General features: G+C 57.6%; 1 protein-coding gene across 10 annotated transcripts; it reads right to left on the bottom strand.

Moving 5' to 3' along the window:
- Positions 1 to 108: 108 nt before the first annotated feature.
- Positions 109 to 26,660, bottom strand: ADORA1 (adenosine A1 receptor). Of its 10 annotated transcripts, none has more exons than XM_058669727.1 (3): positions 26,590 to 26,660; positions 24,750 to 25,148; positions 109 to 819 (listed from the first exon to the last, which is right to left on the bottom strand). In XM_058669727.1, the coding sequence occupies exons 2-3, from the start codon at positions 25,088 to 25,090 to the stop codon at positions 153 to 155; spliced, it is 1,008 nt and encodes a 335-aa protein (XP_058525710.1). In that variant the 5' UTR covers positions 25,091 to 25,148; positions 26,590 to 26,660; the 3' UTR covers positions 109 to 152. The 10 variants fall into 10 exon arrangements, with proteins under 10 accessions (XP_058525710.1, XP_058525714.1, XP_058525705.1 ...); XM_058669731.1 differs by having other exon boundaries at positions 24,750 to 25,125; positions 26,590 to 26,626; XM_058669722.1 differs by lacking the exon at positions 26,590 to 26,660 and adding an exon at positions 25,993 to 26,238 and having other exon boundaries at positions 24,750 to 25,164.
- Between the last annotated feature and the right edge of the window lie 1,340 nt (positions 26,661 to 28,000).

The following is a 28,000-nucleotide window of genomic DNA, read 5'->3' as shown; positions in this document are numbered from 1 at the left end:
AAGACCCTGCTCTTGGCCCAGGCTGCAGGTTCCCTCCCCACCAGGTCCCCAGGGTGCAGGTGTGAACTCCTGGGGAAGCGCCCCATTCCCCAGCCTCCCTGTCTCTTTGGGGCCTCCACAGCCCAGGTGTAGGAGCAGAGGACTGGGCAGTGCTAGTCGTTGGGCTTCCCCTCCTGCTCGTCTGGGAGGTCCTCAGCAGCAGTGGCGGCTGCGACCGCAGGCGGCGCAGGCCGGCAGCGGAAGTGGTCGTTCCAGATCTTAAGAAAGGTGACGCGGAACTTGTGGATGCGGAAGGCATAAACAATGGGGTTCATGGCCGAGTTGCCATGTGTGAGGAAGATGGCGGTGTAGACAAGGACACTGGGCTTGTGGCAGGTGGGACAGAAGAGGGTGATACAGTTCAGGATGTGCAGCGGCAGCCAGCTGAGGGCGAAGAGGAAGAGGATGAGGGCCAGTGACTTGGCAATCTTGAGCTCCTTGCCGTAGTACTTCTGCGGATCGCCAGCCGAGGCCGACACCTTCTTGTTGAGCTGCCGGCGGATCAGGTAAAACACCTCCAGGTAGATGAGGGCCATGAGCAGCAGCGGGGGCAGCAACCACACGAAGAAGTTGAAGTACACCATGTACTCCATGCTGATGACCTTTTCAAACTCGCACTTGATCACCGGCTCCCCAACGCTGCCGTTGGCCACCCAGGCCTGCTCCACCTCCTGCAGGTTATTCCAGCCGAACATGGGGGTCAGCCCCACTACAAAAGACAGGAGCCAACAGCCAGCTATGGCCACCGCTGCCCTCCGTGGGGTCACCACCGTCTTGTACCTGCGGATGAGGAGGGCAGAGGGTGAGGCACCGCCACCCCCAGTCACGTGGGAATGGTCCCTGGGGAGTCTCACCTGACCCCTGAGAGAAGGTCCCCTCCCCATCTGGGCCCAGTGAGTGGGAAAGGCATTGTGTACAGATGGGGTGTGTGTCTGCAGCATCTCAGATGTAGGGTACTGCGCTGGCTCGCTTCTTCTGCATGGAAATGGGCCTCAAATGAATGGTAACTCAGGGGCCGCTTTCAGAACCAAGAGAAAGCCACTCACATTATGCGGGGCACACCCTCTGTCGCTCATCCCATTGCAGCCTGGCCATAGCCCCTACCAGGCACTGAAAGCACCGACCCATTGCACAGATGAGGAAATGAGACTTGGTTCAGTCCTGTGAGTGGTCCAGGACTGGCAGAAGCTGACAGCACTGCCCCAGGCTTCCTCACCCTTCTATCCTGCCTAAGGCAGCCAGGGGATTAGCAGCCCCCACTCCCCTGGGGCCACCCCCATTCTTTGAACCGCATCCCATCTGCCCCTGCCCATACCATTGCCCCATCTCCACCTCCATCTTTATTCCCATTACCCTAACAGGTAGAAGTCAAGAAGCAGCTCTTGGCAGGGTCTGTGTGTGGCACAGCACATTAAGCCGCCATAGGCAGCCAGCAACTCATATGAGGACTGGTTCAAGTCCTGGCTATTCCATTTCTCAACCAGCTTCCTGCTAATGCTCCTGGGAAAGCAGTGGAGGACAGCCCAAGTCTTGGAGCTCCTGCACCCACGTGGAAGATCAGGCTGATGTCCTAGGCTCCTGGATTTGGTTTGGTCCAGCCCTGGCTATTGCGGCCATTTGGGAAGTAAGCCAGCAGATGGAAGTACCCTCTCTTAGTCTTTCTCCCCTTCCCCCATCACTGCCTTACAAATAAATAAATAAAACATACAATAAAAGTGAAACAACCAGCTCTGTGCCCTTGCGCTGACCAGGAATGATTCTCAGGAGAGAAAAACAATGTTCACCAAGCCCCTGCAGTGTGCTAGAATCTTCCATGTATTTGTGCAAGCTCAGCAAACACTTATCAAGTGCTTGGTGTGGTGGGCATTGTTCTCTGCACCCCCAAGCTCACACAGGAAAGCCAGGAAGCACACGGACCAATGCAAACCATCATGCATCCAAAAGAAGCTGCCAGGGGGCAGGGCTTCCCCTTTAGGATCCACACACAAGATGGAAACATCAGGGATGGCGCCTCCCCTCCCAGAGGCCTGAGTTCTTCTCTGTCTCATGGGCTGCCTGCTTCCCTCTAGGCCAGCACGGCCAGCACCATTGTGTCCTCTGCCCACACACACTGGTGTTGGAGGGAGTGCCAAGGGCTGAGGTCACCTGGCTCTACACACAGAAGCGGCTGCAAAACAGAGCATCAGAGCGTGCCCAGTTGTTATTTTCCAGGACAGCCTTGGGGGTGTCCGGAGGTGGACAGCATGTCCTGCCTCATTCCTGAGCTGCAGCAGGATACGGGAGCTGCATCCTGGTTTCCCAGGTCCCCGGCCTGCAGAATGGGTGGCTTTCTCCTTCTGGTGATGGGGCATGAGGTCCCTGGCACCCTGGTCAATAGTCCCAGCGGGGTTACAAAGCCTCTCTCGGGCCCGGCGGCATGGCCTAGTGGCTAAAGTCCTCACCTTGAACACCCCGGGATCCCATATGGGCGCCGGTTCTAATCTCGGCAGCTCCACTTCCTATCCAGCTCCCTGCTTGTGGCCTGGGAAAGCAGTCGAGGACGGCCCAATGCTTTGGGACCCTGCACCCACATGGGAGGCCCGGAAGAGGTTCCTGGTTTGCGGCTTTGGATTGGCGCGCACCGGCCCGTTGCGGCTCACTTGGGGAGTGAATCATCGGACGGAAGATCTTCCTCTCTGTCTCTCCTCCTCTCTGTATATCTGACTATAATAAAAAATAAAATAAATCTTTAAAAAAAACAAAGCCTCTCTCTCAGCCCTCCTGCTCTGTGCAGCTGTGGGGCGGGCAGAAGGGTGACAATCTGGAGAGTGGGAGAAGCCAGACACGGCCTCCAGCACCATCAGGGACCTCTGGAACTGGGTCTGCCACTGGCCAGCTCAACATGTCCCCACCACCCCCGTCCCCTGCCCTGCTCTGGAAAACAAGACTTGCTTTGCTGTCTGAGGACCCAAGGACACGGCCAAGGGCAGATGCTCTGGGAGCCACCAGCTGCTGATACCACTCTATCTCTGCCCCCACCACACCCCTACACCCACTTGGTCCTGTGACAACTCCGAGACCTCTGTGTGCTCAGCCAACACAGACGCAGGGCTGTTCTAATCCCTTGCTCAGAACCTGTTGCTGACAAGCTCATTCTCTCACACAGAGCGGAGCACACAAATGCCACCAAAGGAGTTCTGGGCAGGGTGGGTTGAGCTGCAGCCCCAGTACCTGCATTCCATACAGGAGCCCGTTTGAGTCCTGGCTGCTCCACTGGTGATGCAGCTTCCTGCTAAGGCATCCTGGGAGGCAGCAGAGGATGGCCCAAGTATCTGTGCCCCTGCCACTCATGTGGGAGACCCAGATGGAATTCCAGGATCCTGGCTTTAGCTTGGCCCAGCCCCCAATCATTGTTGCCATTTGGGGCATGAACCAGAGGATGGAAGATGGCTTTCTCTCTGTATCTCTCTCCCTCTCCATCTCACTGCCTTTCAAAGAAGTAAAGCAAAGAAGAAGATGACAAGGAGGGTAGTGTTCTGGGAGAGACCAGAGGAACGTGGGCCCTTCTACAGGACACTACCTTGGTGTTACCAGGTGGAGGGCTGGGCCAGGACCAAGGGGACTCCAGCAGTGGGAGGAAGGGCAGGGCTGCCTCCTGCCCTCCCCACTGTCCAGCACTTCTCTGGCTGGCATCACATTTGTCACAGACAAAGCCCTATCCAGGTCATGTCTCAGGTGACCATGGCTACCTGTGAGCCAGCGTAGCAGGTAGCAGAATTCCCTAGGGCTCTAGACGCCAAACCCAGTCTGGCTTCAGTCCTCCGGCACCCCAGGCCAACTATGAAGCTTCAGGTGTGGATGGTCCCTGGCCTGGGGACTTCATAGTGGCAGTGTTGCCGGGGGAAGCTGTTGAAGGAAGACACCTGCTTGCGACCGGGGTGCACCAGGGAACCCTGGAGCTGTTGCTCAGCCTGAAGACCATCAGGGCCTACCAAGAGAGGGGAGGTCTCGGGTGGGGGAAGGAGACAGCTTGTGGGGCACGCCCTCCCCTCCTCTCCCCTGGTACTTCCGCCTGCCTGGAGCCCCGGGGTTAAAGCTTTCCTGGGGCTTCTCCAGGACCACATCCCAGCAGACCCTGCAGCACAGGCTATCAGCTCCCATCTGTTTTTCTTGCTATTTTCTCCTTGCTGGGAAATGGCCAGGTCCAAGACCTTGGCAGAGGTGGGGCGGGCTCTCACGGGAAGGGCAGGGCAGGGCCACATACACCTCTTCTGGCATGTGGGAAAGAGAAGCTGAGCAGGCACACACACTTGGGCTGGGGCAGGCAGTAGGCAGATGCCCAAGGCCTCCCCAGTCCCAAGGATCATGGTGGGAAGGAGCCAGAGAGCTGGCTGACCCCAAGACCAGAGCTTTGGACAGACGTTGAAGGGGGAGCCAGAGAAGGGAGGCTGGTAGAGCCCCCGAGGGAGCCATCCACAGCCGGGGGCGTGCATTTCCAGACACAAACAACTGAGCGAACCAGGCATAGCCCCACGTCTGCCTCTGTCCCCTTCCCGTCACCACCCCTGCTCGGGACACAGCTGCCCTGCCTGTGTGTTAGTCCTCAAAGCCACAGTGAAGCTAATGGCAGCTGAGAATGCGTTCACTGGGCGGTATCTTCCTGTTGATGATAATAGCATGGAAGGACCAGGCCCCTGGGCTAGGGGGTGGTGGGACTCTGAGAAGGAGACAAAGATGGTGGAAAGGAGCTGAGGGGCTGCTGCTGAGCCCCTCCACCTGGGGTCACCAAGAGCTGGTCCGGCTGACAGCAGGGACATGTTTCAGGCGCAATGCGGATGCAGCTCCCACTTCTAAAGCAGACTCGGCAAGGCAGCCAACGGTTCATTCCAGGGCACCGTGGTGGGGCTGCTGCAGGACGGGCTCAGAGACAACAGGGAACTGGGGGACAGGGCAACCATGCAGATGAGAGCTCAGGTTTGCAGCTGCTTTCCACCTGCTTGGCTTCAGCACAGCCCTGGGACTGTGTCCCTTTCTTACAACCATTGCTGCCTCCAGTAACAGACCCACAGAAACAGGGAAAGGTGTCTAAGGTTACTCATCCGGGAAGTAGCAGAGACAAAAGCCCATGCTGGCCCCAGGCTTGCCATTTGGAAGCCAGAGGACAAGGAAGACACATGTGGCAGAAGCTGGAGTGGGAGGCTGGAGCTGTGCTGGGGCGCAGGGGGAGCCTCAACATCCCTGACCGACCTCCAGCTCCTCCTACTCCCTGGAAGTCCAGGCTCTGTGAGGGTCCCTCTGGGGGCTCCTGGCTGGCTGGGGCTCTGGCCCTTTTGTTCAGAAAATTGGGGTTCATCAAGAATCTTGCAGGTGCAGGGACCCCAAAGCTCTGGCTTGGAAACATGGAAGAGAACAGGTGCCCCTTCTATCCTGGAGGTGGCAGGTAGGCAGCCAAGACGCCCAACACAAATCTTAAGACCATCCAGAACTACGACAGGGAGTGAAGTTCACAGGGGCCACCTTTGCTCCTAGAGACTGTGGGGCAGGAGCCAACCAAGCGCAGACCCAGGCATGGGGTGGGGGGCTCCTGACAGCAGGAAGGAACTGCCCTGACAGGGCAGCCACTTAGGGCAGAGGGACCGTGGGGAAGCTGCCTGGAGGAAGCTAGCAGCCAGGGAGATACACAACCCACATTCCCCATCAGCGGCAGGGGCAGGAAAGAGAGGAGGCCCACAGAGCCCAGCGAGCCATCTGGGAGGGACCAGGGAATAACAGGACCTAGGGTCTGGGCAGTGGGCAGTAGATGTCTGGGGAGAGGAGGAAGCAAAGTGACTGCCGGGTATCATGCTGACCATTGAGCAGGGAGTGGGCAACAGCACCCCCAGGCTCCCTGACCCCTTCTGCGAGGCTCCTCAGGATCAGGCACATGACACACCCCCCAGAATGGACGCCTGACTCCCCCATACCACCGTGCGGCAGTCACATGTGAAAGAATGAATGAGTGATTACATGCAAACACAAGCTAACCAATCTACGAGCCTGTGTATTCAGAAATGATTGACGGAGAAACTTTCAGGAGTACATCTTAGGGAAGCAGAGCTGAGGACTAAACAGCTGCTGCTCAATTAGACACAATCAGATTAGCCAGGCTTGGCCCCAGCCCCAAGGCAATTACAGAGCCCTGGCGCTGCTGGCGTCCCCCGGTGTCCCCGGTGGCGCTGGGAGCTGCCAGGATCCCCTGCTGTATCAGACGCAAGGGACAGCAGGGTGCAGGGATCAGCGCCTCGCAGGAGATGCAGCAGCATGCCACCAGGCCACAGTCAGCCACCAACACATGCACGAATAGCACTGGGTCTGCACCAGCAGGGACTGCCCTGGCCAGAGCTGCCAGCCTATGCCTCCCCCTCCCCAGCCCCCAGCAGCTGTCCTGAGCATGCCCAGCTCCTCCCCGTCCCAGGCCTACACAAGCAAGGTCACTTCCACCGGGGATCCCTGGCCTGTGCATGTAGACGGGGCCTATCCTGCCCACAGCCTTGGAGAAGGGCTATTCTTGCACACATTGGGCAGTGACTTCCACAGCAGGAGACATCACAGCTGTGGAGTGACCTGCACGGGGCCTAAGCAGGCAGGGATGCATCCAACAGGGAAACGAGATGGGAGAGGGTGTGATGGGCTCCGGAGCCCTCAAGAATCTCTTTCATGAGCCAAGAAATACCAAGCAGACAGGGTGTAGGAGAGACACCTGTGCCACCATCAATATAGCTGGTGCACACAGGTCCCCAAGCCGTGTGGCGCCCCACAGCCTGTGAGCATTCCAGTCCTGCCTGTGCCCTTCAGCCTCTGGTGGCTTCTGGTTGTGGCTAATTTCCCAGGAAACTTGCTACCTGCTGAGTGGCTTTTCTTGGCGTTAAAGCCCTCGGGGGTAAGTAGATGCCTGCAGTGTTGTCTCCCAGAGCAAGGCCACCCCAGAGACCCGAGTCAGCCACCCTGATTTTGAGACACAAAGATAGAATCCAGGACTGGTGTGGCCTGTCTGAGGACAGTGTTGGGGATGATACGACCCACCCGCTGCCGAGAACAGAGTGGAATCCTTCCTGTTCCTCACCGAGGCCCTGGTGCAGGCAAATAGGGCAGAGGGCTGGCCAGGGGCCCAGGGACCCTGACATCGTCCCTGCCGTGGTCTGTGCCTAAGAAGGAGCTCTCATGTCCAACTTCACCTCTGCCTGTCCCCTCCTTGCCCAGGACCTCGGCCCCTACAGCCTTGGAAGCCTGGATCCCTGGCCAGGACAAGGAGAGCAGTGAGGCTCTCAGATGAATAAACTGCTTCCTGCAGAGAGGAGTTTCCTCCCAAAGGAAAACAGGAAACTAGATACAATCAGAGCCACTGGGCACAGTCTCAGGCCACACACTTAACAGTAACATTGCCCAGGGGAGTCTGGCGGTGGCAGAGCTGGTGCCTGGGAATCCTACCCTGACTCTTGCCCTCTCCAGCCCAGAGGGTCACCCCTACTATCTCCAACAGCAACCATCCATCCTTCTGAAAGGGGTCAGGTCCACAGCCCCACCCTCCCGGTGACACAGGAGGGGTCTAAAAGCTGGGTAAACTGATTAGGTTCTCAGAGTAATGGCCTTGGCAATTAACTCCCAGTTGATTGGGAGAAGACAATTGAGTTCTCTCAATTGGGATGTCTGTCCTCCACTGTGAGTCACCATTGGCCCTGCCCCCTTCCTTCAGACCCCACTCACCAGGTGGGAGCAGAGGAGGAAACATAGGTTCTCTCCCAGAGCAAGGCTCAGCCATGAACAAGGGTGCCTGGCCGCTGGGCAGACCCGGAGAGCCCCGAGAGCAGGCGCAGGGCCATGCCCAAGGCCAGAGTCCCACCCCTCCTCTCATCCACCCCCTCTGCGAGGGCACCCAGGCTCCCAGATCACAAGGGTACCTGACACCACCATGGCTGCCATAGCCCTGTGGGCCCCGGGATGAGGTCTCTCGTTGCCAGGTATGCCCTATGGCCCCCAGAGAGTTGGGGGTGTGCTGGAGGCGGCTGCAAGGATGGGGGTGTGGTGAGGGGCTTGGCAGGGGTGTGCAGGAAACAGGTTCTCCAAGTCTGCTCACCTAATCCCCATTTTTTTTTCCAGGGGGTTAGGAGCCCACTGCAGGGCTGGGCACAGCTCCCATTCCCCAAGGACAGGTGGTCCTGGGGGAGGAGGGTGAAACCAGATATCAGCTCTGGCCCCTTTCTGCTGTGAGCTTTCGTTCTTGGCAACTCAGAGGGTAAAGAGGGTGATGGAGAGAGGCAGGCCCACAGCCAAATGGCCCCACCTACTGCGGGAGACTGTTTCTGACTCACCCGGTGGGACGGAAAAAAACCCCTTCCCAGCCGTGTCCAGACTTAATGACCTGTGAGCGGCTGGCAACGCTGCGGGGGCCTCTCTGGGGTGACCAGTGATGCAGAGAGCCCAGTCCTGGGGCTGAGGCTCAGTGGATGCAGCTTTCCACAGCTGCCAGGGCTGCTGGCATCTCCTGGGGCAACAGCGGCCTCTACCAAGGGGCGGGGAGAAGACCCTGAGTGGGCTGCACCTGGGGAGGCCAGGGAGCAAACACCTGGTTGATTGTAGGAGTACTTGGGGGCAGCATCCTGGTCCACAACCACCACCAGAGTGAGCTGGCCTGGGTGAGACCCTCGCCCTGGGCTGAGCTCTGGCTTGTCCTAACTCCCTCCTTGTGGAATAGGGGTGGGGGGAGCAGTGAGAGCAGCAAGGTGAGGAAAGGGATTGACTAGGGAGAGGCACACAACCCTCCCCAAAGGCAGTAGAAAGAACCCCACTGTGTGAGGAGTTAGACTGGGTGGTAGGCAGTTAGGGTATTCTGGGTCCCCCAAGTCATTTTTATTCCCAAATATAAAAGGGAATTTCCCCACCATGTTTTTGATTCACCAGAGCAGTCTCTTCCAAGGGACAAGGGTGCTATTAGCATATCAATTCCCCACCTGAAGCACCAGCCATTACCTCCAGCCATTGTGTGGGAGGGTCCCAGGCCTATCTCCTTATCATTGAAAGGAGGACAGGAGGAAGTAATATGCAGATGCCTAAGGCCTGGAATGTCCTATCTAGCACCTCTCTGTTTTTTTGTCCCAAAGGCAGATACCTGGAGACCAGGAAATTCCTTTGTCCTTGGAAAACCCCCTCTTTGAACTAAAGCTTTAAAAGGGTCCCAACACCCCCCATCCACGGGTCTTTTCTATCTCAGAACCCCCTCCCGTCACTAGGGCGGGAGTCTCCTTTCTTAGCTTTTCTAATAAATCTTACTTTAAAACTAAACTGTGTCCGCATGAAAATTCTTCTTTCCTGCGAGACAGGAATTGAGGTTGCTGCAGTATTCGGGGTTCAAAAACCCTACAACACCTCGTTCCAGCCCTGTGCCCCCAGGGAGGAGGAAACGGCACAGGCTGGGATGCACAGAGAATGAAGTGCAGGAAGACGCAGTCATGTGGCAGCTTCCACGATTGCAGTCTGTGGCCTGGGACAAGGCCTGGCTCTCTGGACACCAAGTGGGAGGCTATTCCTGCCAAGGAACTGAAGTCAGCCTCACTGGGGAGTCCCAGTGCAGACTCCAGAACAACCCAGGGGCAGCTGCTGTGGCTGGGGCCCACCAGGCAGGTGGGATATCTTGTGTCCAGAGCCTAGAGGCCCCTCCCAGCCCTGCCCTGGTCACGCCCAGCTTTGAGGGGACAGTGTGCTCCAGGACCAGGGGTATTCTATTGTCACCACCCTATGCTGCCAGGGCCCCCTGAGGCTCATGGCGGCTAGTCCTTGGCTCTGGAAAAGCCAGAGCAGGAGACGGGGGTAGGAGGAGGCCAGGGAGAGAGCTCTCCACCCTGGAGAGTCTCTGCACCCTGGAATCCCCATCCACAACCGGAAAACCCTGAGTTTGACTTGAGTCCAGGTTACTTCATCAAAGCCTAAGCAGAAGGGCTGGCAGGTTAAGCCATCAGCATCCCATATTGAGAGTGCCCGTTCAAGTCCAGTCCAGGTCCCTGTTAATGCAGCTGAGAAGGTACAAGCAAATGGCCCAAGTCCTTGGGACCCTACATCCGTGGAGATACCCTGAAGAAGCTCCTTAAAAGAAAAAGATGCTCCAGTGGCTAGCAAGAGCCCTGGATGTTCTGCACCTGCGTCCCTGCCAGCCTCATGATGTGCAGGGACATTGACACGACACTCTGGGCCAGACCCCAACACACACCTGCCCTTCTCAGGCAGCCAAATCCAGGGAAGTGTAGCAAGCTGAGCCCACCCCTACAGGCCCTTGCCTCACCTCTTCCCCAGCTCAAGGCCAGACTGGGTGTAGGAGGAACCCAGATGCGGCGGCAAGTGGGAGGTACCCAGGCTCACCCTGGTAAGACGCAGCTCCCTATTCCAGAGCAACGTGCAGCAGGAAGTAGGCTGCCAGCTCTCCTGCATGGTGGTGGGGGCTGAGCCCCTCCCCCACCCCATGCAGGCAGATCAGCAAAATGATCTCCCTGTCTGAGCATCCCAAGCTGCAAGCTCCCCAAGATCACATCTGGCTCCGTGGGGTCTTCTTAGCACCTGCTGTGGTACTTGGCACACGGCAGGCACCCAGGTATGATGGGAGTGGTTGGGGGGTGCCAGGAATGGAATCACACTGGATGCTCAATTAAAGCCAGAGAGGCAGAAAAAGAAAAAGCAAACCAAGCAGCAGAAGGAAGCCGTTGCAGACATGGCCGATAGGAACTCAGCAGCGACCGCTGTTGGAAACACAAGTGGCGAGCAGCGCAAGCCAGGGTGAGCAGAAGCCAGCCCAGGCTCCCTGCGCATCTCAACAACAGCCCTCCAGGCCAGCAGAAGGGCCTTCTGTGGAGTTCCGGAAACTTCCATTCTCAGGCTCCATCACCCAGACCCAGTCCTGTGAGCCAGCTAAGTAGGTGCTTGCAGCTAGGGTGTGATCACACTTCCACCTGCTGTATGACCAGCCCCTCTCCTCACCAGGCCCAGGTGCAGGTGGGGGACCTCCCGTCCTCCCCTGGGGCTGGCCTGGGGCCCACCCTTTGCACTGGGACAAGGGAGCAGCACATTGTCATTGACAGCACCCTGAGCAGGGGCTGGCAAGGCAGCTTCCCTGAAGGTGGATCGATAACTCTTCCAATTGATTCTTCCATCCGTGCAAAGCCCTATCCGTCAGTCAGGTCTGTCTCAATCCTGGAGTGGGAGGAGGAGAAGGGAATCTCTATGATGTATGCGTGGGAGGAGGCCTCTGATTAAATCAAAGCCTTTCTTTCCAGCCACCATTCACGAAAACTTCAAAGTGCAGTGCTTGGAGCTGGGGAAAAAGGGATGCGGATGGCCAACAGGGAGGGGCCTTGGGAAACCAGGCCAGGAGCCAGCGGGATTCACGCGGAGACCCCAGGAACAGGTGCAGCGGGGGGCTCATGGATGGTGGCGAGCAAGGAGGTATCTGGCCTCCGTGGGGCAGCTATGAGCACCCCCAATTTAGGCCAAGTCCCTCAGATCCCCGATGCTGGCACTGCATTCTCCCTGCCCCCACCCAGGCTGTGTGACTGCTGCCTGCTCTTTGCTTGGCCAGAGAAGCAGGGTACTGCAGGGCCTGGCTCTCTGCTCTTCGGTCTCCTCTGTGAAATAGAGCTGAGTGTCGTCCCGCCTGCCTCCTCCCGGGGCTTCCGTGGTTACCCTCTGGCACTGGGTTACCTGTTCCTTCTCTCCTGGGTTCTCTGCCAGCCTGCGATTGGGGTGGGCTGGGGGGCATCCACCTGCACACATCAAGCTGGGAGACTTGCCCAGGGTCATGCAGCACTAGGTCAGCCACCTCCCAAAGCAAGGCTTGTTCCTGTGATCTTCAAAGAATTTTGATTGATAGGTAACATATTGCATGGGGCTTCAGATCCCACCCACACAGCAGAACAAGCAGGTCCGGCTTGGAGCTCTACCAGCCAGGCTCTGCTTCCTGCTCCCACAGTCCCCCACAAGGGCCCAAGGAATGTGAAGGCATGCCCTGTGCGTTCACAGGGTCTGAGTCACCTAGGGTCCTTTTCAAATGCAGATGATGTATTAGCAAGTCCAGGGTGGGACCTGGCATTCTGTCTCTTTGACAACTCCCTGGAGATGCCAGGGCTGCTGGCCCCTGACCACATTTCAAGTAGCCTGACCCTACTAGTGGTTGGGCCTCAGTGGGGAAGATAGCTCTCCCCACCACCACCCCATCCTTGTTCAGGCCGGAAGGAGGCAGGCGCAGCCCTGTCAGGTGGGCAAGCTCCACCCAGCACGGGGAGCCAGGACTGGAAAACAGAGGGGAGCCAAAGGTCACCTCAGCCCTGTCACAGGCACCTTTAGAACTACAGGTGCCTGCCTCGCTGTATGAGATCAGAGGGGCAAGGAGGGTCTCCCTGGACCACCTCCTACCAACACACTGGCATACAGGGCTGTACCCCAGGTTCCTGCGTGGGGCCTGCTGGGCTGCCTCCCCCTTTCACCTACACAGACCTCGTGGGATGGCTCCTGCTGCTGTGATGCTAGCAACACCTCCAGATTTAGCTCCCCAGCTCTGGTGACGGAGGCAGCCGTGCAAATGAGGCAGCCACGCGGGCACTGGAGCTGGAAGAGCGTGGTCAGCGCCCAACAGAATCTGGGCAGCCGGCAGCAGGTCAGACCCAAAACACACGGCCTGTGCTGACACCCCCAATTACCTGCGAGATTTCTTACTTCCTGTTCCTCTGAGTCTCAAAGCTCCCATGGCAGGTGGAAGGGGTTGGGAAAAATAGGGGTGCTACAGCTCCTAGCCTGGAAGATGTCCACTTTTTTTATCTGGCAGGCACACATCTGGTCCTGTTTTTGCTACTTCCTGGCTGAGCAGCCGTCTTCAAGGCCCTTCAGCTCTCTGATTCCGTTTCACTGTAAGCTGGAATGCAGGTCAGCCTTGCATGAGCAAGTCCAGTGAAACTCACGCCCAGGAGTCACCCAATTCCATACAGGCCATAGGGTTGCTGTTCCTCCCCCAAGGCTTTCTCTCCTACACAGCAGGGACCCTTGGGTGCCAGGCAGCCTCTTGTGTGCCCAGAGAAGCTGAGGCAGGAAGGGAGGAACCCGCCTGGCACTGGACCCACAGCAGGGGCACAGCATGCCCTTACCCATTGGGAGGGCTCACATGCCTCCTAACCCTGCCACAGCCGCCTCCCCCAGGCCAAGCCACTAGTATGAGCGCCAGCTGGCCCACAGATAGCGGGAAGGATGACAGGGATGAGGCTAAATCCTCCCACCCTCTCCCAGGGGGATCTGATTGTTTCCATTTACAGATACGGGAGACTGAGGCTTGGAGGACAAGGACAAAGGCACAGACTAGGAAAGGGGCAGAGCTGGGCTGGGCTACAGGCAGCAGCTAGGCTGGCCTGGATGACAAGGGGTCAGGCCAGGGGGAGGGGTTGGGTGGCTTGTCCTAATGGGCAGCAGGGCAGCTAGGTCCAGCGTCAGGCGCCCCAGTTCCAGCCCAGGTCCCCCATAGTGCCAGGCTCAGCTTTTCCTGGCGCAGGAGGGGCTCCCCAGCCCTGGATTCTCCTCACCATGACTGCTCTTGCACATTGTTTTTTCCAGCCTTCACTGCAGACCAAGTCAGACCTGGGTCCATGCTGATGGGAAGATCGGGGACTAGCGAACGTCCCCTCCCCATCCACAGTGGACAGGCACCCTGAAAGGATCCCCAGTTCTAGGCCTGGAGCTGCACATCCTCTGGGGTTGAAACCTGCACAGCAGCCATGGCTGGTTCCCACCCACTTTCCACAGTCAGGATGGCCACACCCATCATCAGCACCCTCCTGCCAAGCCCCAGGGGCTACAGGCTCAGCTCTTCCCCCTGCTCCTCAGCCAGGCCTGCAGCACAGCCACTCCAACCCTTCTCTTTTTTTCTCATCAGCTCTCCTCCACCTCAATGCCAGGCACGTGGGCCAAGGATGGGACAGGAGAAGGGCATGGGCACAGAGCAATGAAGCCTTCCTCCCTCCCCACCCGCACAAACCCCTGGTGGAAGGGTTTAGAAACCTGCCCATTCTCCAGATGTGGAAACTGAGCCCTGCTCCCCCCTCACACACACATGTGGTCCACCCAAGGTCACCCAACAGGAAGTGTTGGCATTAAGGCTCAAGTCTTTTCATTCCTCTGGGCAATTGTCCACTCAGCAGTTCTGGTGGCCCTCACACTCGTGTGGCTGCTGGGAAGCTGCTAAGTCTCTGGACTTCAGCTTCCTCCCATGGGGATTGAGGAAATACTACACGACTAATGGGAAGCGCTGCTCACAAACCCATGCAAGGATTAAATCAGGACTTAACGCAGGGCCTGGTGAATTCAGCTGCTGGAGCCAGCGCTGTGACCCCACGCTCAGAGAGTCCCCTCAAATACCACACAGATCCACAAAGGGGCACGGGAGGTGGGCACACGACATTGCAAGGAAAGCCACTGCTCGAGATGCCAGAGCCCCCTATGGGCCCCACTTCCCCTCCAGCTCCCTGCTAATCCACCCAGGAAAAGCAGTGGAGGATGACCCAAGATGGCTTGAGCCCTACAACCCCCTGTGGGAAACCCAGATGAAGCTCCTGGCTCGGCCTGGCCCAGCCCTGGCTGTGTGGCCATCTGAAGCGTGAACCAGCAGATGACTATCTCTGTCTGTCCCTCCCTCCTGTAACTGTGCCTTTGGAATAAGTAAATAAATCTTAAAAAAAAAAAAAAAAGGAAGCCCAGACAACGGAGTGAATAACAGGCAAAGCAAGGAAGACATCATTTGAGTGGAGTGTGAAAAATGAGGAGTTAGACTCTCCCTGATGAAGGGAACTGCTGTGTGTGCACACGTGTGGGTGTGAGCCTGCATGCGGGTGTGGTGTGAAAGCAGTGGTTGGGTGCCAGCTTCCTTGCTCATGCCAATCTCCACTCCAAGGCCTCGGCATGTCAAGAAGTGGTTGGCCAGCAAGCCAGAGACAGTGCAGATGTGGGCTCAAGTAGGTAGGGTATGCACCAGGACCTGCTGCTGGTCGGCCAGGCTGATTCAGGTCTCCTACCTGTCTGCCCCAGGAGTGTGGTTCTGTGCCCTTAAGGACGATCCTTCATCCTCAAATGGACTTGAACCTGTAAACCTTGTTCTCACACTGAGGAGTGAAAGTTGAGGGTGAGACACAAGCAAGAAGCAGACTGAAGAAGCAGGGCACCGAATGGGCAGGTGGATGACAGGTGTGGAGCCCAGAATATCGCTACTGACTTACAGAAACAAGAGGGCCATACACGTGTATGCGGGCACACAGGAACAAGTGCATGCATACCCCCCTGAGTGCCCAGAGCCACCCGTGGCCTGGCCTCTCCTGTACACACCCACTCCTGCCCTCCACAGACACCAAATAAGCCACCTACTAATTGTCAGTGGGTGCAGGTTAGGTGCCAGGCACCAGGCACAGGTAGTACCACTCCCTGCTCTCAGGTGCACACAGCTCGTCCCACCCCATCCTGACCAGCCACCGTGGGAGCACAGCAGCCACACAGCATCTGGGGCAACATGAGCTTTGTGCCCTTCCACAGCCGCAGTAGACACCATTTGCAGAGGACCTACGACATGCCAGCCCCTAGTGGACGTATCAGCTCCCAGCTACCCTAGGAGGGACGGACAGAGAAGCCTGACCTACTAGAGAGGAGACGGGCACTCAGGTAGCATCTTACCCAAGATGACATAGCCCCAGATGCCCAAACAAGCACTTTTACCCCAGCGCCTGGAGCCAGCTCAGGGACCTGAGTGTTGGGATGCACGGGGTGCCCCAATCCATGAAGCAGGCCCCCCAGGATAGGCTGAGGTTCCGGAGGTGGTGTGTCCCTGACAGGGTCACAGGAAGGACTGGGGGGCTAGGGGTGGAGCTGGGGAATTGCTTAGATAGTGTAGGAGCCGCTGAGTCCTGCTCTGAAAGCAGCCTGAACAAGGGGTGAAACCCCGAGCCCTGGCACCTTCTGGAAGCTTAAGGGAGCTCTTGGCACCACCGTCCCAGCCTGAAAAAGCCAGCAGCCTTGGGAAAAGTCAGGAAAGCAGAGAGGCCCAGGAACCAGCTGAGGTCTGGGAACACCTGGCCAGAGGCTGAGACAAATCAGGGCCACAGGCCTGATACACGGAGGCATGGGGCATCGGGGACATGTCATCTCCACCCGGTACCTGATGCGACCCAGATCTGCTTCCCTGTACCCCGTCCCCATCCCTGCTTCTTCCCCAGCTGCAGACATACACAGGTACCCACACAGTGGAGTCAGGCACCCCAAGGCACACAACTCCTCCTTGTTCATCCACGTCTCTCCGAGACAGCTCCAGGGCTCACAGACCTAGGCTCTACCAGCTTGCTACACCCGCGCTGCCCCCTCCCAGGCCAACTGTTCTTCCATGTGCTGCCTCACCCCACTCCCACCCAGGCCGCCCGCACCGGGCTGCGTGACCTTCTCCTGCGCATGCGATGAATTACACGCATTGATTTTCCTAATAGGAAAGCAGTGTTGCAGACACAGGACAGACCCTTTTTGGTGGTGATAGATTACCCTTCTTGTATCACCGGATTTCATTTGCTAATATTTTACCAAGGACTTTCGACCTTCCTAAAACCCAATTTGTATTATGTCATCGCCTGTTCAGGCCACTCAGAGGCTTTGTCGTGCACTTAGAATGAAATCCAGACTCTTGACCGGGAGCCACAAAGTCTACCAAGCTCTCCCAAAGCTCCCCAGGAGTGGGGAGCTCCCTTGTGAATCTCTGGGTGTCAGCACAGGGTTCAGGAGACGCCAACAAGAACCTGCCCCAAAGAAGAACCAGCAGCTGCTTCCTTCCTCAAATTCTCCAGCTGTAACCAATAGCTACTTGCCCCTTGGCAGGCCTCCGGGTATCTCTCCCCACTGGCCTCCACATTCTACAAGGGCGGGGATCACAGCCAAGTTCATGGCCCAGATGAGACACCTAATCCTGTCGGGGACTCCGGCACTTTGGATTTCACGGTGGATCGAGCCTTCTGCCTGCTCCATGCCCCGGTGCCCAGAGCTGCACGCGGCAGCTGAGACACCTACAGGGGTGTCACCAGGTCTACTGCAAACTCCAGGGGGCCTTTCAAGTCATTCCCCAGACTCCACCCCGTGAGGCTGCACTTCCTGTGTGCGGGCACCGTCCCCCTTGTGTCACACTTGTTGCTCTCTGTAACCCCTCCTCCCGTGTCCTCCCTCTCTGGCGCTCTACCTCACCAAGGAAAACTGAAACAGTCAGACAAGAACTTCCACCAGCCTCCGCACCCTACAGATGTTGCAACCACAGGTCCCCCAACTTCCATTCCAAAGGGAGTGGCACCAGGAAGCTTCCTCTTGGCTCCGCCCCTGCCTCATCTCCCACCCACACCCCACGAGGGTTTCATTCCCTCCAGGGCCATCAGCCAGTCGCAAGCACACCAACCTCCCTCCTGCTCTTAAAACACAGCCCCCTGCAAAGGTCGCCTCCCACATCTCCTGCAGCCGACTCCATGCTCTGATCCATCTGGGCTTGGCCCCACCATGTCACTGACCTTGCCGTTGTCCAGGTCGCCCTTGTCTCACATACAGGCTCCCTCACTAGGTCCACAGGCCAGGGGTCTCCTTGCCCACATCCAGCTAATCCTGTAGTCCCCCAGCTGCCTCCGGGGGTTCCCAGCGTCTCAGGCTCAGTCACAGGTCCCCTGCTCTCTCCTTTATCTTCACTTCCTCTCTCAGGGATTCCACTGTGCCTCACACAGCCACACCCAGTCCCTTGTCAGGGGTTCTTATCTTTCTTGCCTACCCAACTCCAGCCTCATACCTCCAATCACATGCCCAACACCACATGGATGTCCCATTAGACCCCCACCCAGCCCCAATCAGGCTAAGTCCTGACTCCTTTTATTCCTTCCCAAACCTGTACCACCTGCAGCCTTTCCCATCAACCCAAGACCAAAACTCGAGTCCATGCCAATTCCTCTTCCCTCACAGTCAACCTGTAGGTAAATCCCTCCTTCTAACCCATAAGCAAACTTATCGGCTCTTCAAGATACAGGCCAACCTAAACAAGCCATGGTGCATTCACACACGTGATTTCTAGGATGCACAGTGAGGGGGAGGGGGATGCGACATGGGGGGAGGGGACTCTCTGTGAGGAGAAATCCCGGGGGGCACTGTGAGCTTCAGAAGCCAAACCTGAGTCCATGTAGTAAAGTTCAAGGACAGACAGAATCAACCCATTGAAAGGAAGGTGGGAAGAGAGGCTACCTTTTCAGGGTACCGGCTGGGAGGGGCATGGGGGAACCTAATGGAGTATGGGGTCTTCTTTGGGGTCAGAGAAGCCCGTTGCCCACGCGCTATACTCCCACCTTCAAGCCAGTCTTCCCAAAGGGATGTGAATGCCAAGACCCACCCACCTGTCTCCATCCCCACCGCCCCAGCCCCACAGCCTCCTGATTGCTGAACAGCTGGGAGCCTCTTCCGGGCATGAACAATCCAGGCTGAGGTTCAGAGGGCCCTTCAGGCTCCTTCAGCCTCCTTCCTCACTGCTCCAGGCTTTGTGCCCACCTGTCAGGTGGGGCCAAGCCAGGAGCACCACACTCCAGCCTTCCACCATGCTGCTCACCGAGAGGCAAAGAAATCTATGACACACAGGTCTAGGGGACCAGGAGCTGAGGGTGGGGACCAGTTTCAGACTCTGACATGGGGCTGGGGAAGGATGCCCTGGAAGAACAGGAATTCATCTTATCCTCCCCAGAAAACCCTTATAGGGGCTGGTGTTGTGGTGCCTGGGGTTAAACCACCGCCTGCAATGCCAGCATCACGTATGGACACTGGTTCGAGTACTGCCTGCTCCATTTCTAATCCTACTAATGCATCTAGTAGGCAACAGAAAATGGCCTTCTGTTTGGGCCCCTGGCCATGGCACCATCTGGGGAATGAGCCAGTAAATCCAAGATCTCCCTCACCCTCTCTCCCTCTGTCTTTCTGTCTTTGTGACTCTGACTTTCAAATAAATAAACAGATCTTTAAAATGAAAAAAACAAATAAAACTTGCAGACAGAGGTTATGCCATCTAACAAGAGTTCTGGCCTTAGCTATGATCCAACAAACGGGGTGAGTGATGGAAGTGTCTTGCAATCATAAAAAAAAAAAAGATCAGTAACACCCTACATCAAAGATGATCTGCAAGGAGTCACAGAGTCAGTATGGAGAACATGTTGCTACTACTCCACGAGGTTTGAGGTTTCGTGCCTACTCCACAAGGTTTGAGGGACACGGGGGTTTGGAAGCATGTGGAGTGCCGGCCCTTTAGGGCTGGCTGAGCCCAGGGAGAGGAACAGCAAATAGAAAACCAACCGGACCAGAGTGATGGGGAAAGAGAAGCATACATCAGCTGCATATCTGCTGAGGTGTGGAGGGTTGGAAAGGCAGAACACAAGACAGCCCAGGGTGGTGTGGTGGGCGCGAGCCTCGTCCAGTGGTCAAGCAGCTCACCTGCTGGTAATGCTGAGTCCAAGGGGTTTAAAACCACGCACAGGGAGCTGTTCTCAATATGTAAAAACAACAAACCCATATGTATGTACACATGTGGGAAAATTTCCTAGAACCTCCAGATGCTAAGGAGCCCTCTATAGATGGTTGGGTCACTGGAGATCCTATCATCTTTATTCTTTCCTCCATTTTCTTTTTTTAAATTCTTTCCTTGAGCTATGATGCTCAGAAGTCAAGTCCAAACTACAGCGTGTGACCCCTGTGGCTCCTCCACCTTACCCCTGGATGGAAGGGGCTTTCCAGAAGGTAGCCTGACCACACCCCCTGCATTCGCACAGTGCACTCAGACACTTCCTGAAGCTGGCCAAACGCCAGTTGGGGAAGTCTGCACCCCTGAAACCAATCCAGGCATTTGCTCCCGGCACAGCGGGCTCCTTGGCCGTCTCTAACTCAAGTAAAGCCGTAACCTTTCTCAGCACAAAGTGACACGGTTCTGGCACCCACAGATGTAAGCAGACTTTCACAGCAGAAGCAGGGAGTTGGTGTCCCACCCATGACCTTGAGCCAGCCTGCACCAGCCTGGAATCCTCTCCCTCCACCCATCTCCCATTGCAGACCTGTCACAGAGGGTCGGGAGACCCCCACCTCTGCTGAAAGCAGACACCTATTCAGAAACCGCAGCTACTGGCCACGGTCACGGCACAGCAGGCACTGGCCACATGGATGCCAACACACCCTCCTCTGCCAGGTTCCTTTGCCCTGCCTCCCTTCTCGGCAGCCCGCGTGGGCAGACGTCCAGCTGTGGACAGAGGCAGGACTCCCAGGGGCTCCGCTGCCCACTGGGTGAAGGTGGGAGGGTGGAGGCAGGGTGGAGCACACAGAGGCCACTGGCAAAGGTTACAGGAGCGGGAAAATCACACTCCTGACAGCCAAAGAAAACGCCTGCTGCATCCCACAGCATCTCAGGATGGACGATGTGTCAAGGCTGCCGGCTGTAGGCATCTGGTAGACAGGCCCAGAGCCAGAGCTGCCTTGGCTCCCGACAAGCTGCTTACGGGGGCCAAGTGCTGAGTGCCCCTCCCCACCCAGCCCAGCCTCAAACCTCAGTGTCTCTAAGGAACTGTCTATGCAGTGGGATAGCAACAACCTCTATGGGAGGACGGCCACAAATGAGGTCCAGATCAAAAACCACAGCATTGTGCCTAGCACGGAACCCTCGGGAGCCAGCACACCATACACAGAGCCGGGGACAGGATCTCAGAGACCTCCAACGCTACCCCTTCATTTGCTGGATGGTGAGGCAGGGGCTGAGGGGGTACATGGCTGGCCAGCCACATAGCAAGGGTCAAGCTCAGACACCCAGCAGTCCTTCACTTCGCTCCATGCCCCTAGCCATGTCCAGCTCTAGACCATTTCCCAGGAGGCTTGAGCAGGGAGCCTGTTACAAGGTCATCCCCACATCCAGCCCCCGGCAGAGGCACCAGATCGCCAGAGTGCCACCAAGAAAGCCCTGGGGGAGGAGACAGACACAGAGACACCCTTGAGCTGGGGGCTGAGGGGACAAGGGCGCATAACATATAAACTTCACATAAATAACACCTGTGGGTATGCCATGCGCATAACAGCCAAACCACATGTAAATAACCTCACACAGGTCACTGATGAATTAACAAGCTGGATTTCTTAAAACTTTGTTGGGCTGGCATTGACACAGCAGTTAGGCTTCTGTGTACAACACCGGCATCCCGTATTAGTGCACCAATTTGAGTCCAGCTGCTCCACTTCCTATCGAGTGCTCTTGCGAATATGCCTGGCAGAGAAGAGGAAAATGGCCCAGGTGCTGGGCCCCTGCCACCCAGGTGGGTAACCTGGATGGAGTTCAGGCTCCTGGCTTTGGCCTGATCCAGCCCCAGTGTCTGCAGCCATTAAGGAGTTCAAGTGAGCAAGTTCTGTCCACCTCGCTCTCTCTCTCCCCACTGCCCCCAACCCTGTTACTCTGCCTTACAAACAGACAAAATAAATCTTCCACAACATTACAAGCGGATCATACTCCACATGAGTCTCTCTTCGCTCCCTGCTTTCCGCCAAGTGGAAGGAAACACAATTTGTGGTTAATTGGCCAAACCATGCCTCGTCCTGCGGCTTGTGAGCAGTAGGCTGACACCTGTGTCCAGATGCCCTTCATGAGCCTCACCAAGGCCCGCTGCCAGAGCTACACCTGCCGGCACTGCTGGGTGCCTGGGACCTCAGGCCAGAAGGCTCTTACTGTCTCCAGGGGCCCAGCTGGGAGCACATGAGTCCCACCTGCAGCGGCCTGGGAAGTGGCTGCAAGGCCCCCTGCCTGAAGAGTGAGGCTGCCTGTTGGTGGAGCAAGGGACCTCCCTGGCAGGCGCTGCCGGAGCACGGAGAACGTTGGGCTGACAGGGGCAGCCAGGGTCAGGGCCCGAGGAGGTCAGGTCCACAGCAAGGTCAGAGGTTAGACGGGTGGGAGGCCTGCCTGTGGCGTAACAAGGCACACTCTAGGAAGTCCACTATTTATGGAGTGTCCGCTACATGCAGGACATGAGCTGGCTGTCCTAAAGAATGTGCCGAAACAGACACAATGCAGTCACTGCCCAGCCAGTGGCCTCGAGGTACCAAGGATCCCCCAAGGGATAGAAAACATATCCAGGTGTAACACAACAGGACTCAGAGAGCATCCTGGAAGTGTGCAGCATGATAAGAGCATGTTACATATATGTTTAGATAAGAGCATGGCGGGCGTACATGTACATGTGTGTTGCCATATAAGAGCATGCTGCATGTACGCACCAGCATTGCCATATAAGATCATAGTGTTCCTTCTCTGTAAAACTGCCTTTAAAAAAATCACGGTGTGCATGTGTGTGCATGCGTGTGTATTGCCATATAACAGCATGCTGTGCGTGCATGCATTCATGTTGCCATATAACAGCATGAGTGTGCGGGTGGCAGGGCTTGCGGAGGGGGCCTCACTGTGACGACAGGGTCTGCTGTTGTGGTGCAGCCCCCTAAACTGCTGCTCTGGGAGTCGGGATCCTGTTTCAGATCCTGCTCTGCTTCTGCTCCACCTCCCTGCAATGTACCTCGGAAGCAGTGGGGTGCTGGCTCCCATACTTGAGTTTCTGCCATTCATAAAAGAGACCTAGAAAGGAGTCCTGGTCCCTGGCTTCCAACTGGCCTGTCCCAGGTGGTGCTGCCAGTCTGGGAGTGAAGCTGTGGATGGAAAACCTCTCTCTCAATCTCTCTCTCTGTTACTCTCCCTTTCAAATAAATAAATACTTACAAATACATACTAGTATTACAATAAACAAAGGGGGCTAACACTGTGGTGCAGGGGATTAAGCTGTCCACTGAGAAACCAACATCCATATGAACACCTGTTCAACTCCCAGCTGCTCCACTTCTCATCCACCTCCCTGTTATGTTCTGAGAAAGCGGAAGCTGGCCCAAGTACCTGCAGCCCTGCCACCACCCATGGGGAAAATGTAGATGGAGTGCCAGGCTCCTAGCTTTGGCCAGGCCCCGTTCTGGTCACTGCAAACATAAATTTATACACTTGTGGCTTGCGTATAATACACCATGCATAATACTAAGTGCTTGATATAATGCCTCCTTTCATAAGTGAGGAAATTAAAGTTTAAAGAAGTTAAATAAGCGATTTTCCTAAAGCCACACAGTTACAGATTTATAGCAGGATTCATGCTGAGACCTGTATCGGCCTCCGGGCCTGCTCCTGCCTCGGCCCACAGAACATAGCTCCCGATGCAGCCAGCACCAGCCCCGCAGGGCCCATGCTCACTGTCCCAGCAGGGCCAGGCCTTTGGCCAGCCTTGGCATCCACACAGCATGCAGATTTCTCAGCAGCCCTCTTACGTCTGCTCATCTGAACTGCTTTCCCAATGCGGCCACGCTGGGTCAGAACGGTCCAGGCTCCCAGGCCCAGCCCTGCTGCTAAGGCACCGGGACCAGCAGCTTCTTCCACACAGCCTGGCACTGACCCAGAGCTAATGGCAGCACAAAAGCCCCGGCTAGCTAAGTGTACAGGGCCCAAGCAGCAGCTTTTAGCGCCCCTCCCCCTGAGAACCGGAAGCTCCTAGCTGCTGGGCACGGGGCCTCAAGACAGCAGGTGTGTGACTGGGTGGCGGCTGGCTCCCAACCTCCTGCATAGGACATCTGAGGCCAGCCTCCTCTGTCAGCTCCTACTCTATCAATCCCCTTCCAGAATCAGGGAGGAAGCAGAGTAGAAAACCACGCATGAAAAAAAGTCTTAGGAAGTCATATAAAGGGAGAGATGTGGTGCCTACCCTGGGCGGACAGCCAAGCAAGGCCAGAGGCCCTGCATCCAGATATGGAAGCCACGCTAGGGACGGCAGATGCTGCTGAAGGCCAGAGCTCCCCAGTAGAAAACGAATCTGCTGGTGACAAGAATTTAAAGCAAGGGCCAGCATGCCTCCCAAGAGTGTCCCAGCAGGGCCAGTGCTGGGCAGTGTGCCCAGATCCTCGCTGGCACTTTGTGGCCCCGGCACTGCCTGGTGATGAGATTATGGCCTGGCAAGTCCCATATGGCCTGGACACCCACGCTGAATTCTGCTACCATCAGGCCACCTGCCCTGATGTTGTCTGGAGGCAGCTCATGCACCTCGGCTGTGCCGGGCAATGACAGGCACACGTGGTTTTGCAAGCAAACAGGAATGCTAAAACCAAGCACCAGCATTTCCTCCTCTTCCTGCCACTGCATTCCCCTAAGTGTGAGCCGAGGAGCAGCCATCAGCCCACTGGCTTGGTCAGGACGGTGCCCGGGAATGGGTCTGGCTGGCACAGAGACACTGGAGAAGAGAGAGCCAACGACAGTTCAGGAAGCCAGCCTGGGGTCTCCCTGGAGAGGCTGCTCCCCCAGCTCCCTGGGGCTGCTTGCCCAGACCCCAGCTCTGCTCCATTTCCATACCTTCCCAGGGACTGGCAAGACTCAGCTGACTCCCATGCAGCATCACCTTGACCTTGGCTGGGCGGCCCCTCTGAATGCCCCATCACTACCGCAGGCCTGGCCAGCTGCCTCTATTCCCACAGATCTCCAGCCCCTCTGCCTGCTTCTCCAGCCTCAGCTCAGACTGGCACCGCAGTGCCTGAGGGGGCTGCCCTGAGGTCTTGCTCGCCACCTTTTGTCCCTCGAGCAGTCACCAGGGACTCACCGAAGAGGAATCTTGACGCGGAGGTAGCGGTCCACGGCGATGGCCAGCAGGGCCAGGATGGAACTCTGGGTGAGGATGAGCACAGGACAGGCCACCATGAGGCAGGTGTGGAAGTAGGTCTGAGGGCCAATGTTGATGAGGATGGCCAGTGGGATGACCAGGGCTCCCACAGCCACGTCAGCCACGGCCAGTGATGCGATGAAGCAGAAGGTGGCGTCCCGCAAAGCCTGGTTCACCTTCACAGCCCAAATGACCAGGACATTCCCAGGCACGGAGACCAGGGCGATGAGCACCTCGATGCCGATGTAGGCGGCCTGGAAGGCCGAGATGGAGGGCGGCATGCTGGGCACAGGCTGGGCACATCAGCAGACAGGCACTGGGGGGGCACGCAGCAGGCACCTGTGGTCAGGGAGGCCTGGGTGGAGGGCCAGCCTGGGAAGAGGAGGGGAAACCCTCCTAACATGCACTGGGTTCTGGCTGCCCCACTGGGCACTGCCAGTGCCTTTCCTGGGTCCGTGGGGTTACCCAGCTCTTGCTCTCCCTCTCCCTAATCTTCCCCTCCCTACTCATCCCCATGGGTTCCATTCAGCAACTTAAAATAGCAGCACTCACTGCCTGGGCTGTTATCAGGTGTGAGGCAGCTCCCAGCACACACACACTCTCACAAACACACACTCACACACTCACTCCACAAGGGTCCCCATACCCACAGAGCACCATGCAGGGAGCTCACCATCCCGCCCGCTGGCCGGCAGAGGGTCCCAGGGGCCGTGCCCAAACTTGCGAGCTCTGGAAGCCTGGCGTTCCAGGGCTGCTCTAGGCAGGGATGGGCTCTGGGCACCGGCAGCTCACGGCCCTCCAGGCTCCCGCTGCAGCTCTCCCAGCCCGGCCTTTCAAACAATCACATGGTGCGGCGGAGGCTCTGCCCCGGACGCTTTTAAAGAGGTAGTGCTCCTGTTTCGCACCTGGGGCCAGAGTGGCAGGCGTGGGTCTGGGCAGCTGAGGCCGGGACAAGGCCAGGGCGTGGGCTCCCCATCCGGCTGCGCACACCGCACACCTGCCCTGCACCCACCCACCTGAGACACGGCTGGCGCTCGGCTCTGAGCGGTCCCCTGGACCCGCTCCAGTTCTCCTCGGACCCCTGTCCACCACCTGCCCCAAGGGGGCCATTCCAAGCGCCTTGTTGCGCCCTCTCTGGCATCCCGCTGCGACGCGCCGGGGGCGCGCGGAGGCACAGACTCACCCAAGGTCACCAGAGCCGGAGCAGCTGTTGGCCACCTGAGCTGGTCTGTCCCAGCGCCCCCACGCCCTGACAGTCCCCCGCGCCTCCGGCAGCCTACCGCTAGGTGCTGGCCGGGAGAAGCCAGAGCCGGACCACCGGCGTCCAGGGAGGTGGTGGCGGCTGGCGGGGACTGGATTTGGGCGCCGGCGCCTCGGTCGCCCCCGGCGCGGGAGCTGAGTGACAATCGGGCTCCGCACCCCGGGAGGGGCGGGGGCGGCGGCGGCACCCGCGGGCCCCTCCCTCCTCGCCCTCCGTCTCCTCCCCCACCCCCTCCTCCGAACAAAGGAAGTGATTCTGAGTGCGAAAAGCTGGCAAAATGTGAGCTTTTCCAAGAGTCTGGTGTGTGAATCCAGCCCCGCGACTGCACCGCGGCGCAGCCTCGGCGTGTCCACTCCCCGCCTCGCACCTCGGCGCCGCAGCTGGGAGCCCCGACCCCAGCCCCGGTCGCGGCCTCCGGATAGCTGTTCCTCTGCAGGTCCCCATGGAACCCGTTCGCAGACCTCTTCCGAGACCCGCGCTCCCCAATGATCCAATGCATGCACACTGCTGGGCACTCACAGCCTTGGGCGCGCGTTCCTTTGCAGGCGCTGGCCTGAGTCATCCCATCCTTCCTTGCCCGCCTCTTAGTGGACCAGCCCCTTCCAAGCTGCAGGTAAGGGCGTGGAGACTCAGGACCGTCCGTGACCCACTTCCTGAAGTCACCGAGGTCCCCGACACCTACTCCGTGCCCCCCACCCCAGCCAAGCTCCTAAGCCGTGGGGTATCTTGTAACTCTCGGATATTATGAACAGGCAGACCAAACTGAGAAAGGGATTTCCAACTTGAAGGCTGCAGGGCAGATACTAACAAGGACCCAACGACGGGGCTTCGGAGCTCCCTCTGGGTGGCCCAGGGGCACCGACCAATACCTTCTTGCATAACAAGGGGGCCTGCAGACCCCCAAGCTACCAAAACCCTGACTGGGGGCACTGGGAAAGGATTGGGGGAAGTCCGGTAGGGGGGACTTGGCCTCATGTGACTCCACCCCCTCACTATACCTAGGGGGAATCTGTGTCCAATCACAGCGGGGAGCAGGGTGGTGGGAGAGGGAGAGGGCAGCCGAGTGTTCCACCCACGGAGGTGGAGGAAAAGGCTTGGCATTTCTGCTGGAGCCAGGAGGCGCCCAGGGAAACTGGGCAGCACGGGCTTTCCACCCCCCTTCCCCTCCGCGCTGCTGTTACCGACTTCCTCAAGGCTCCGCAGTTTCCCTGCCGCCTGCCTACCCCCTCCCCCACCAATGCACAAACAGTCGCACCAACACCACCATCACCAACACCCCCCCCCCCCTTTCCTTAGCTCCAGCCCGTTTTTACACAAGCCTTGATCTCTTCCATTTTCCTTCAGTCTCTAGCCTGTGGCACCCTGTCAGCACCCAGGGGGCCAGCACGAGTGGTGGGAGTCCCCCTTTCCAGCCTCAGCTGCATCCTCAGCTCAGGTATCTTATACCTGAACCCCCCCAATACACACATGCATATGTGTGTCCATATGTGCACACTTGCACATACAATGCACCTGTGCAAAGACATATGTAGTACATGCACATGTACACACACACAGAGGCTGTCCCACCACAAGCTGTTGCCCGGCCAGCATGCGTTTGTGTAACACTTGTAGGTGATTTGTCTGCTCCTTAATTCTGAGAAAAACAAGTAAAATTCTTTGTTAGCCACCCCACCCCTGCTTCCCTCCTTCCCAGGTGCCAGTTCCCAGCCCAGGCCTGTTTGAAAGCTGACCTGGCTAGGCAGAGTCTCCCCCAAAGGCTGCTCTGAATAAGCCCTGGCTGGAGGAGGTGTCTGACCTGGGTGGGCAGGGCCTTGTACCATGGTGGTGCAAGAAGCACCTGTCAGACACTCAAGCGCTGAAAGCTCCTAGCCCCTACACCGCCACTCCCTGGCCTTGTGGTCCCAGGCACATCACTTCTCTCCTGGCC

Source organism: Ochotona princeps, chromosome 10, assembly GCF_030435755.1.
Source record: "Ochotona princeps isolate mOchPri1 chromosome 10, mOchPri1.hap1, whole genome shotgun sequence".
Taxonomy (NCBI): Eukaryota; Metazoa; Chordata; class Mammalia; order Lagomorpha; family Ochotonidae; genus Ochotona; species Ochotona princeps.
Note: the sequence above shows the minus strand (reverse complement) of the source record. Positions and strands in the feature narration are given on the sequence as shown.

What these genes read in the sequence shown, in the direction of transcription:
- ADORA1 (XM_058669727.1), bottom strand. Translation starts at nt 25,090, where the DNA reads ATGCCGCCCTCCATCTCGGCCTTCCAGGCCGCCTACATCGGCATCGAG. An exon ending in CGCGTCAAGATTCCTCTTCG is followed by an intron (nt 820 to 24,749) that starts GTGAGTCCCTGG and finishes CCTCATCCGCAG; the next exon opens with GTACAAGACGGTGGTGACCC.